The 12,036-nt window shown below is 30.7% G+C and overlaps 2 protein-coding genes across 2 annotated transcripts; both read right to left on the bottom strand.

Moving 5' to 3' along the window:
• Positions 1 to 792: 792 nt before the first annotated feature.
• On the bottom strand, positions 793 to 2,661 carry LOC111881706 (two-component response regulator ARR3). Its single transcript, XM_023878091.3, has 5 exons — positions 2,303 to 2,661; positions 2,146 to 2,225; positions 1,967 to 2,044; positions 1,808 to 1,878; positions 793 to 1,630 (listed from the first exon to the last, which is right to left on the bottom strand). The coding sequence occupies exons 1-5, from the start codon at positions 2,451 to 2,453 to the stop codon at positions 1,150 to 1,152; spliced, it is 861 nt and encodes a 286-aa protein (XP_023733859.1). The 5' UTR covers positions 2,454 to 2,661; the 3' UTR covers positions 793 to 1,149.
• Positions 2,662 to 11,069: 8,408 nt separating this feature from the next.
• Positions 11,070 to 11,465, bottom strand: LOC111881707 (uncharacterized mitochondrial protein AtMg01250-like). The gene has a single exon (XM_023878092.1). It carries the CDS (start codon positions 11,463 to 11,465, stop codon positions 11,070 to 11,072), a length of 396 nt encoding a protein of 131 aa, XP_023733860.1.
• Positions 11,466 to 12,036: the final 571 nt, after the last annotated feature.

Below are 12,036 nucleotides of genomic sequence, written 5' to 3'. Positions count from 1 at the left end.
AAAATGATTTAAAAAGGTTAAAGTTTCAAGTTGTTTGGAGCAACAATTATTTTATACAATTCCAATACAAAATCATAAATGTAGCAAGGTTGCGCAAGAGACGTTTGATGTAGTTATCCTTTACGATTTTTTCGCCGGTTTTGAAATTCAAATGTCATTGCTTTTTGGCACATCTAACGTGACAAAAATAATTTCATTCTTATTTTTCGTTTTCAACTCATTGCCTTTTTTTTTTTTTTTTTTCCAATCATCATACGATTTCAAGAAAAGAAAAACAAAAAATTCCCTAAAATGAAAAGGTATAAATCTTATAAAAAGTTGGCTGAAAATTTAATCTTTTTATACAATTAAAAAAACATTTTGTTTTGGAAATAAGATCAAAGGAAAGAGAGAAACAAATCAAATCATGGAAAGTTGGCCAAACATATACACACTCTTTCTCTCTCTTTCCCTCTTGCCAAATCAAAAAATATTCCTTCTTACCAGACAAGATTGGGACATGAAATAAAACCATATCTTCATCAAATCAATTCTCAATTATTAATTTCCTTCTTTTAAATCTTGTTGAGTTGTTTCCACTCATCTTTTTTCCTTTCTTTCATTTTTTTATTTATTTTTTTATTATTAAATAATAACAATCATATTGTCAACCAAAAGCTTAAAAGAAATAAAAACAACCCACTTTTACAAAACCAAAAACAAGTAAAATTCCATCAATTTTCAACCATACTTGTTTAGGAAATTAGCTCAACAATAACTATTCTTCTAAAAATCAATAGTTATTCAATCTAATTTGAGAAAATATTTCAATTGTGTATATTTATAAAATTAAGAAATATTTTCACATCCGGCAGGGGTAAAATCATCATTTTACATGTTTGTTACAAAACTTTCTTACCCTGATTCATAATTTATTTACCCTAAAAATTAATTATTTTTTTGTAAAAAAGGAAAAGAGAGAAATACATTAGAAATTTAGAATCATATCAAAATTGTAATATCTGTAAATTCATTGAAGAAGAAGTGGAGAAGCCATAGGAGAAAAAAAAAAAAAAAAAACAACTTTTAAATGTACAAGTACTTGCCTTACTTGTCTATGATGTAAATTAATAAAAGATGAAATTATCAAAAGGGAAAAATTGAAAAATATTAGGCTTGATCGGAGTGATCGTAGTGATCGGAGTTGGTCACCTTAAGCCGCATTGTTGGGGACTCTAGTTGTGACGGAGAAAAGGGTGGCGACCTCGGAGGCGTTGATGATGATGATGATGTCGACGGAGATTGTGGCGGAGATGGGGAAGTTGAGGGAGAGACCATCGGCGGAGATGGGGATGTTACAGGTGACACCGTCGCCGGCGATGGCGAGGCGGACGGAGACACCGTTGGCGGCGACGGCGATGGCGATGGCGATGGTGATGGTGAAGGTGAAGGGGAAGGCGAAGGGGAAGGGGAAGTTTCGGACATTTGTTGAAGTTTTCTTTTGTTGAGACTTCCTTTTTCTTCTTTGTTGTTGATGTCATTTGTAGGGATTGTTCCTCGGTTTTCACCAAACATGTAATCTTTCAATCGTTTGACGTCGGAAAGTTTTACAGGCTTTACAATGAAATCCTCCGCACCTTCTTCCAAACACCTGAAAATGATGACATTTGTCAATTCAAATTTTCGGATTCAAAATTCACGATTAAAAACTACTTCAATCAACTGATGAAGGGAAAGACGAATATGATAGCAATTGAATGAAGTAACAACTGATTAAATGATCTTCCATGAATAGTTGTCGTTTACTAGAAATGGAGAAAAGCAATACCTGTCAATCCGTGCTACGACGTTTTCTGACGACATGATCACTACTGGCACCTCTCGGAAAGTTGCTGAACCCTGAATCACCAAACAATCGGAAGAAGAAAATAAGAACATGAATGTAGAAAAATTGAAACGAGAATGTAACGAATTAGGGATTACGAACCTTGATTTTTTTGAGCAATTCGTAACCAGTCATTCCAGGCATACAGTAATCAGTGATTATCAGATCCACTTTCAATTCCTGAACAAATTTGTGGAAAGAACTCAAGTGTTATTTACTTATTTTAGATCTATGGAAATTTCAACCTTCAAAATCGAAAACGATATGAGAAATAATCTCACATTGACGAAATCGGATGAAGATTTCTCCTGATCAAGGCCTAAGTATTGTAAAGCTCTCCAACCGCTTTCCACCGCCGTGACTGTCACAATTTTAAAAACTCCGTCAGCCGATCATTTCTCCGGCGGAAAAACAGAATACGAGAGAAATGAAATCTACCTTTACATGAGGTGATTTTAAGTAAACGTTCAATGACTTTCCGATCAACGAGGCTATCATCAACAGCAAGAACATGAACATCATCAAATTCGGTGGTGGTGGTCTCGGATGATGACCTCCATCGTCTTGAAAACAAAGCGTTTCTTGCCATGAGTGGAGGAATTGGTGGGATAAGGATTTGAGAAAGGAATTTTTGATATATAAATGGAGACGACAGAGAGCCACGTCTCCATCAACGAGATGATGACATTGTAGAAGATCATGAAAATCTGATGAAATCTACTTTAATTTTTTAAGAAAATACGCTGAGATTCTGAAATCCACTTTGGTGGTGACCCCTTTGATTTTTTGTTATTTTTTTTTCACTTTTTCTTCTCTACCCCCACATGTGTGTGTTCTTGACTTCATCAATATATCAAATGAAATGAAATGAAATCAAATCTTCTCTCTCTTCCAATATATTTTCCCCCTTTTTATGTGAAATCACAATGGGTTAGGATCAAATCATGTATTTTTGGTATGGGATGAGCTTGATTAGGTGTCTTTAATTTTTATGAAGTAATAGTAAAATATTATTATAAGAATTGTAAAAGTGATTTACCTTTTTAAATCAAAACAATTTATCATGTTATATAACTTATTTTTGACTATATTTGACGTACTAAGGTTATGTTTGATGGACTAGCTGAAAAGCTAGCTGTTAGCTGAAAAGCTAACTGATGGCTGAAAAGCTAGTTGTTAAATAAAAAGGTAGCTGATAGCTGAAAAACTAGCTGATAAAAAATAATGTTTGGTAAAACTAACTGAAAAGTTAGCTGAAATATATAAAATTACATAAAAGGACATGTAAGAATATGTGTTTCTATAATTCATTAAGGGGCGCATTTGGAAAATTTTAAAAAAACTCCTAAAAAGCTAGTCTAAGTAACTTTTCAAAAAGCTAGCTTATCAGCTACTTTTTGGCTTACCAAAGACGACAACATAAAAAAGCTCGAAAAATAAGCTAGCTGTGGCGTGCCAAACACAGCCTAACTAAAAACCTAACTGATCGTTGAAAAGTTAGTTGATAAAAAATAACGTTTGCTAAAACTAACTGAAATATATAGAAAGAAATTTTACAAGAATGTGTTTCTATAAATAATTAAAAGGTACATTTAGAAATAATAATAATAAAAAAAAACTCATAAAAAATTAGTCTAAATGGTTTTTATAAAGTTAGCTTATAAACTATGAGCTTACCAAATATAATAACATAAAAAAGAAAATTCAAAAAATAAATTGGATTATCAGTCAGCTAATTGTAGCTCATCAAACATAATTTTACTAAAAAATATAACATTTTTTAAGAACTTGACACATTATCTGAGAAAATATAAATATAAATTAAATAATAAGTAAATGGATTGGAATTGTAATTTTTACGCTAAAGAAATAGATTGCTTAGTTGAAATTTTTGAGAACTTATAGTGTCAAGAAAAAGTGAATAAAATATTTTCTGCTAACTTAAAGTACGTATATAAATATATTCGTAAAAAACATACATATACAGAGTGTGTATATATACACTTTGGTTTTGTGCACACATGAACTAATAGTTGTGCACAAATACAAATTCCTGACCTCGTTTAGTTAATAATATATTTATGGATTAGCACATTCGCCATCAAACACAACACTTTGTTTTTAATATATTTATACAGTTATAATAACATAAAATATAAGATAAATTTATAATAATCCATTAAATATAAGAGGTATTTTTGAAGATATTTAAAATTAGAAAAAATATATACAAAATATTATATGTGGTGTAAATAATGGTGAATTATTTTAAATCTGAATAACAATTTGTAAAAATATTGCATCATTTTGATGAAAAAAAATAATATTGTAGTCTGGAAATAAACTTTAAACAGATGTGTTTTTTTATTCAAGTGTAGTTATAGAGTTTACAAGCAACCCATAATTTTAAAATTCTTATGCTTTATGGTTTCTCTATTTTCATTATAAATCATGTTAAATCGGAATTTGTTAAAAATATAATGTTTTATGGTTTTTCTATTTTTATTATAAATCGTATTATAAATCGTGTCAAATCAGAGTTGTTAAGAATATATGTTATTCTCTACTTCATTTGTTACATGTTAATATAATTTTGTCACGCCTTATATGTGAATCTTGAACATTTTAGAATTGTGGTTACAAATGTCGTGAAAGCTTGAAATAAGGGCATGGTTGTTTTTTAAAAGAAAACATGCATTGAAGTGCACTTACATGAAAGTGACGACTACATGATTATTATTGAATGTTCGGGTATAATTCATCGTAATACCAATATAATTTTTAATAATTATACTTATGTTGAAAACTTTTTTAGATACTACGTTATTATATTTACAAAAAGCATCTTGCCTAATTATCGGGTAACCGATTGAAGGTGTCATATATGTTTACATTGTTAGCAAGTATTTATACTGTTTTTTTAGCCTTTTAAGTTATGTGCTTTCTTCGTAGATATGTTTGCCTTAATTGTTTTCTATTTATAGCTTTGTTTCTTTTCATTGTATGTACAATCCGATCGATAAGTAACGTTAGCCGTTTTGGTAGGGGTGAGTATATTAACCGAAAAATCGAACCATAACCAAATTAATCGATATAACCGAACCATTTAAAACCGAATACATATGATTCAGTTATGGTTTTCATCTAAAACCGAACCAATATTAACTGAACCGAACCAATAATATTAATAAATATTTTTAATATAATATAATATTAAATATATTGTATGTAATTATATTAGAAATTCAAAATTTAAAGAGTAATTATTTGGAATTAGATAAATATAAGTAATTTTCTATGAATACAATTATATATACACAACCATTCACTTTTTATAACAATGGACTTTACGTTTATCAATTTTTATAGAAAAATATTTTTATTTTTATATCATCTTTGACCGTTATGATATTAACCATTAACCATAACCATTAACCGACTAAAACCATTAACCAAAACCAATATTAACCACTACCCAATGGTCATCCATAACTTTTAAGTTTGACGGTTAAATAAAAGTTTTTGGTATACTCTCACTGCCACATGTCAAGCCTTTATTTGATAGATTTTTTCTTCTGACTCATTTCGTTTTTTTCCCATAAATTTTTTAGCTTTTGAAAAAAGAAAATCTGAAAATCCAAAATTCTTAAAATTTAATTCTTTACGATAAGCATGATCATAAAAATTTGAAAAAAAAAATATTTCATTTTATAAAAAAAACCTAGAAAAATATCCCCAAAAATCATAAAAATTTAAGGGATACGTCTACTTAATATATACTAGTGACTTTGTAAAAATATTTTTTCAAAAATAATTTTTTTGAAATATTTATTTATAGTTGTAAGAAATATCATTATTTTTAATAAAATATTGAACATAATATGATCCAAAATATTTATGATTCATAAAACAGTTTTGATTCAACTTCTTTATGATGTTTAATTTGTTATGATCCAAAAATATTTAAACTCAAATATTTTATAATTCATAATTATAGCTTTAATAATTTAAAATTAAATGATTCAAAATATATAATGATGCATAATATTTTTTGAACAAAAACTATATTTAATTGAATATATTATTGATCTAAAAACATATGATTCAAAAATGATTTGATTCAAAATAATTAGATTCAAAATTTTATGATCCACAAAACAATATGATTCAAAAAAGTATTAACGGAAAATATTATGATTCTTCATATTCTTCTTATTAAAAACTTTATAATTGTTAAACATAAAAAACACAAACCGATATTTAGTTTAAAAAATCAAAAATATAAAAAAACCAAAATTTAAAACAAAAATAAAGGAAAACACTAGTACCTGCAAGTATGTAGTATATATATATATATATATATATATATATATATATATATATATATATATATATATATATATATATAACCAAAAAAAATACAAAAAATTAAAAATGTTAAAACTGAGCATATATCTATTTAAATTTTGTCTTAAATTTTTTTAACAAAAAATTAAAAAAGTTAAAAAAAAAAAGGAAAATAAATAATAAAACTCACTAAAATGACGTTCCATTGACGTTCACCACACGTGATTAAATCATCGGGTCCATATTAGTTACCACGGACATGGTTCGCATGTGAACGCACCACGACCAAGTATTTGGGTTTAACGTTTGTGTCATTGACGAAATAGGTGGTGGAGAATTGTCCTTCCAATCGTCACCATTTTTTGAGTCATCACCAGAACCGGATCATATATATATATATATATATATATATATATATATATATATATATATATATATATATATATATATATATATATATATATATATATATATATATATATATATATATATATATATATATATATATATATATATAAAGTAGAAAATATAGAAATTCATAGTTTTATCGTTTTTCCATTGATATCAAATTCGATAATTTTTTTCTTTACTTTTTTTTATCTGTTCAGATTCATACTTTGAATCTACACAGTGCGGATTCACGGTGTTAATTGAATAGACAAAAAAAATCGAATTTTATATAAATGGAAAGAGGATAAAAAATTACGAATTTAGATATTTTTAGATTTTTTTCGATAAAGAATAAGTTCTAAAACTTAAAAATATAATGGTTCGTTGATTCTATGATTTAAAAAGGTTCGTTGTTTATATATATATATATATATATATATATATATATATATATATATATATATATATATATATATATATATATATATATAAGTTCAGATATTTAAAGTAATTATTGTGTTACTATATGCATAAATGTGGATAATTTACAAATTTGTTTAATAACTTCCAAAAATAATCCTTATAATCATGGTATCGACTTTTTACCTAATCTATACGGTTTAAATCTCGTTCCCTCACCTCCGACCGATCCCATCATTAGGAATCTCGCAGGTAGCTAATCCATTTCTTTCTGATCGATGGCGAAGAGGGTATCTCAAGGGACTGACGAGGCCAAAGAGGTAGATGGGAAGGAGCAGCGAGGCTGCGTTCTTGCTTCTCCGTCGATAGGGTGCAAAGGAGGAAAAGGGATGCATAACAAACTCATAGAGCGACGCAAACCTACGCCTCCGCTTCTCTCGGTCGTTACCTCTCAAGCAAGCCCTCACCGCCGTTAGCCAATATTCTCCCCTGCGAACCACCTGTCGGAGACCGTCACACTCAACAAGTAAGGTTCGTTTTTGTCCGATTTTTCCTGTTGTCGAGTCCTCCCTAATGTCTATTTTTTTACTAGCTTTCACTCTTTTTTCTTTTCCCTGGTTTCTGTTATATTTCTTTGTTGTTCTATCAATTGATGCATAACAGATTCATAAAACAACTCTAAAATAGAACGAAATGTGAATCTTTTAGAGTTTATGCAACAACTTCTTTCAGCTTCCAATAGGTTCTGTATGCATTGCAGATCTTCAATTCAAAGGAAAATGGAACGGAGGAAGTGACCTAAGTCATAGTTTGCTTCCTCTTCTTGATATTGCTGTTCTTTCTCTCTCATCTATGTTCTCGCTTCAGATTTCATGAGATGTGTATTACTGCTAATAATAAAACAAAAGGGGGCTTTCAGTTTACACACAAACAATAAAAAGACCACACATTATTTGTAAATAAAAGATAGAACTGAAATACGGAGGAGTTATATTCTATAACAATTTTTGTTCATTACGTGAGTTTGAATTTCAAACCCCAAATTTTCTGTTATGTAGCACTTTGCTTGTATATGTGTTTGTGTTTCAGTTTTCAATTGAACCTAGATCTTATTCTTAAGATGCTTGTATGATAACTGGAACAATTTGAAGGTGTTTTGTTTGTTCAACTCTGTAATAGTTTGAAGGTGCTATCTTAGGTTATGGAACAATGTTAAAACAATGAGGTTTAATCTTCAAATGGGGTTTTTTAATTTGATTTGATTTCAATATATAGAATGGATGTTTGGGTTGATTGTTTGATAGAAATCAAAAAAAAAAATGGATTTGTTTAGGTTTATTTTCTAATTCTTTCAAGGTGTAATATTTTTGGTGAATTTGGAATTTGTTATGCTTGTCTAATTTTTACAGGAAATTGAAAGTTGTTTTGATGCACACCAAACGCTCACTCAAATGTTTCAACTGGATGATATTTCTTCGTTTATAATATTCTATAAGAAAAAAATGTTTTTTTTATAATAATCATGAACGTATTCTGTTAGAATGCGACCAATTAATATAATTATTGGTAAATGAATTCCAATTCTATCAGAATGGAATCACGAATTCCAATTATGTTGGAATGGATTATGAATATGTTCTCACTAATTTATTCATTGGATTTGTTTCCACAGAACCCGATGCTTGAAGAACAAACCACAAAATTTGAACAACGTCTCTTAGCAACATTATTCTTTTAGAATGAATTAGTGTTATTTGTTAGATTTTGATGTTTTTTTTCTCGATTTGAAAGTTTTTTAGTTTTATTATTTAACAATAAATGTAATTCTTGACAATTGTTACATGTATTCTATAAGAATTAATATAATTTTTGTTTTAATTCTTCAATTGCTGGTTTAGGAATATGTTATTCTACAAGAAATATGTTCAAGAATATATTTTTATTAATTTATCGTTCTAGAATATTTTTATTTTTGAACATGCTCAAACATATTCTATCAGAATTTCTGAATTAAAAACCTTATAATTCATAAAATCAGATTTTTAAAATTAATAGAATTTATAATCCCTTAAAATATGTAAATTTCCTTTATTAAATATATATTAATTGACTAAAATACCATTCTAGTTAAATTAGATAGTATTTTTTGATTATTTTTAATTAAATAATATTTATTAATCACTTTTTTAACATAAGCAAAATGATTGGCCCACAGTTATGAATACAATAACACAATAATTACTTTGAATAGAATAACCTAAACCTATATATATATATATATATATATATATATATATATATATATATAGCAACGTTCTTAAATATTTATGAACCTACATTCGATCCTACCCAAAATATGTCGGGATCGCTTAATTTAGATGGAAACAAAAAGGATTGTACGACCTTATGATCAATATCATGATTTTAGCAACCTTGGTGCATTGTATTTTGTTGGGTGTGCATGTGTTTTCGTCTTATATTTTATATTAATAATTATTTCTTTACGTTTTTTTTAACTGAAAAATATTATAAGGGACGACCGACTAGCAATGTACTAGGCGGGCCCAAAAAAAAGGAATTACAACTGATTTTGGATTACAAACATTTCAGCGGGCAAGTACACCAATCAGCCTAACTATATTGACAATTGATTCTCCTGTGTCTAAGCCAAACGAGGACAAGAGACTTAACATTATCAATAATCTGGAAGGGGGTAGATCGAATGCTCCTAAACACCCAGTCACATCTCTTTTTCCATATTAACCATATGGCACCATAACAAATACTAATTAGATTGTTTCTCCTTCTCTGACATCTCCCCCAAGTTTTTACAAATCTGATGAGTTCTCCGATGGTTTGGAATTGTGGATTCGTAATATCGCACCATTTAAACATCAGGTCCCATATTGTGCTCGCCGTTGGGCAACGAAACAGAACGTGCTCCGAATCTTCGTCCTCGAGATGGCATTAGGAGCATGTTGAGTGTAATATTGTGACTCCTCTCTTCTTTAACGCCACATTTGTTGGGATACGTCCTAGATTAGCTTTCCAAATAAAAGTATTGACCTTTAAGGGAATATCATGGATCCAAGGGATGATTACTTCGTTGTTCACCGGTTCTACATTATCAATCTTGATTCTGATCACCTTTACGTGAAACGTACCATCCTTCGATAAGGGACAGTTCCATGTATCAGGTTTTGGGGTTGGCTGGTGTTCTCCAATGACATCATATATCATCCTAAGACTATGAATTTGATCAGCAGATGTATGGGTTAATCGTCATTCCCATGTGTGACCCTCTGCTTGTACTCTTTGACTAACCCTGCAAGTCTTATGTCTTTCAAGCTGATAAAGTTCTGGGAACTTGTCTTTTAATTACTCACTATCGCACCAACTGTCCAACCAGAAGAGGGTGTCATTACCATTCTTCACCTGTTTCTTTAAAATGTCATGAAAATTTGTCCCCACCTTAGTTAGACCAGTCATCACTTCCAAATTGTTTTTCCACACACCTGGAATAGTTCTTTTTGATAAAATGTTAGTGGGTTTGTTATGCAAATTATGAATTCCCATAATTACACGGCTCCATAAGGCTGTTTTGTTTGTTTTTAATGCCCACCATCATTTGACAATCAATGATATGTTAAAGGCCTTGAGTGAGCCAAGGCCAAGTCCCCCTTTCGCCTTTGAAGTAACGGCCTTTCCCCACGATACCCAAGCTATTTTTCGTTTGTTATCACTCCCACCCCATAAGAATTGTCTACGAATTTTTTCAAGAGTGTCAATAACTCCCGCTGGAGCCACAAATAGAGAGAAATAATACAATGGTAAGCTGCCAAGTACCGCTTTGGCTAAGGTTAATCTTCCTCCAAAGGAAAGCACTTTCGATTTCCAAGGCGAGAGTTTTGCATAAAAACGATCAATTATGGGCTTCTAGTGTTTCTTTAACTTCATATTTGCGCCTACTGGGACCCCCAGGTATGAGAAGGTCAGTGAAGATGGCTGACAACCCAAAGGTGCCGCCCAACGAGATACCTCCAACCTGTCAACTCCAACACCAAAAACCATAGACTTGTTGAAGTTGACCTTCAACCCAGACGCCACCTGAAAACATCTTAATACCCCTTGCTAAGTTCTTAATGTTGCTTTGACTCCACTCTCCCACGAAAATAGCATCATCGGCATAGAACAGGTGAGAGATTGAAATTTCTGAATGTGGAATTTTTATTCCATGGAAAAGATCTTTCTGGCAAGCCGCTTTCACCGCGATGTTGAGTCCCTCCATAGCGATTATAAAAAGGAATGGTGACAGCGGGTCACCCTGCCTCATGCCTTTTTCCATTCCAAATTCTGCAGTTGGAGACCCATTTATAAGAACTGAAAGTCCAGCAGATTGAAGACACCCCTTAATCCACATACGCCATTTATCTCCATACCCCATTTGAACAAGGATCGATTCGAGGTACTCCCAATTAACAGAGTCGAAGGATTTTTCTAGATCCACCTTGAACAGTAGTACCTACTTTTTCACCTTCTTGGCCCAAGCACATATCACATTTACAATTAGTGGTCCATCAAGAATGTTACGTCCCTTTACGAATGCAATTTGGGTATCTCCAATGTTCATGCCAATCACCCCGCTGATTCTATTAGCTAAGATCTTGGAAATTATCTTATATAGACATCCAATTAGACTAATTGGCTTGTAGTCTCCCAAGTTCAATGGGTCTTTTGTTTTTGGTACAAGCGTGATGAAGGACGAGTTACACCCCCGCTCCAACTTCCCGTATTTCTCGAAATATCTAACGAATTCCATAATATCTCCAGCCAATACATCCCAGTATTTTTTAATAAAATCAAAGGTGAAACCATCTGGGCCGGGTGCCTTATCCCCTCCCCATGCCCAAACAGCTTGTTTGATTTCTTCAGGTGTGAAGGAATCCTCAAGTCTAGAGCTACAGGCAAGATATATCCTATTAAATTCACTGTTGATAAGCTTTGGTCTAGAAGGC

The sequence above is a fragment of the Lactuca sativa genome, chromosome 8 (assembly GCF_002870075.4).
Source record: "Lactuca sativa cultivar Salinas chromosome 8, Lsat_Salinas_v11, whole genome shotgun sequence".
NCBI lineage: Eukaryota > Viridiplantae > Streptophyta > Magnoliopsida > Asterales > Asteraceae > Lactuca > Lactuca sativa.
The sequence above is the reverse complement of the archived record's forward strand: the minus strand, read 5'-3'. Positions and strand labels throughout refer to the sequence as shown.

Coding starts and splice junctions, on each gene's coding strand:
- LOC111881706 (XM_023878091.3), bottom strand. CDS start 2,453: ATGGCAAGAAACGCTTTGTTTTCAAGACGATGGAGGTCATCATCCGAG. Junction 2,045..2,145: donor CTTCATCCGATTTCGTCAAT/GTGAGATTATTT, acceptor AAATTTGTTCAG/GAATTGAAAGTGGATCTGAT. Junction 1,879..1,966: donor AATTGCTCAAAAAAATCAAG/GTTCGTAATCCC, acceptor TTGGTGATTCAG/GGTTCAGCAACTTTCCGAGA.
- LOC111881707 (XM_023878092.1), bottom strand. CDS start 11,465: ATGGGGTATGGAGATAAATGGCGTATGTGGATTAAGGGGTGTCTTCAA.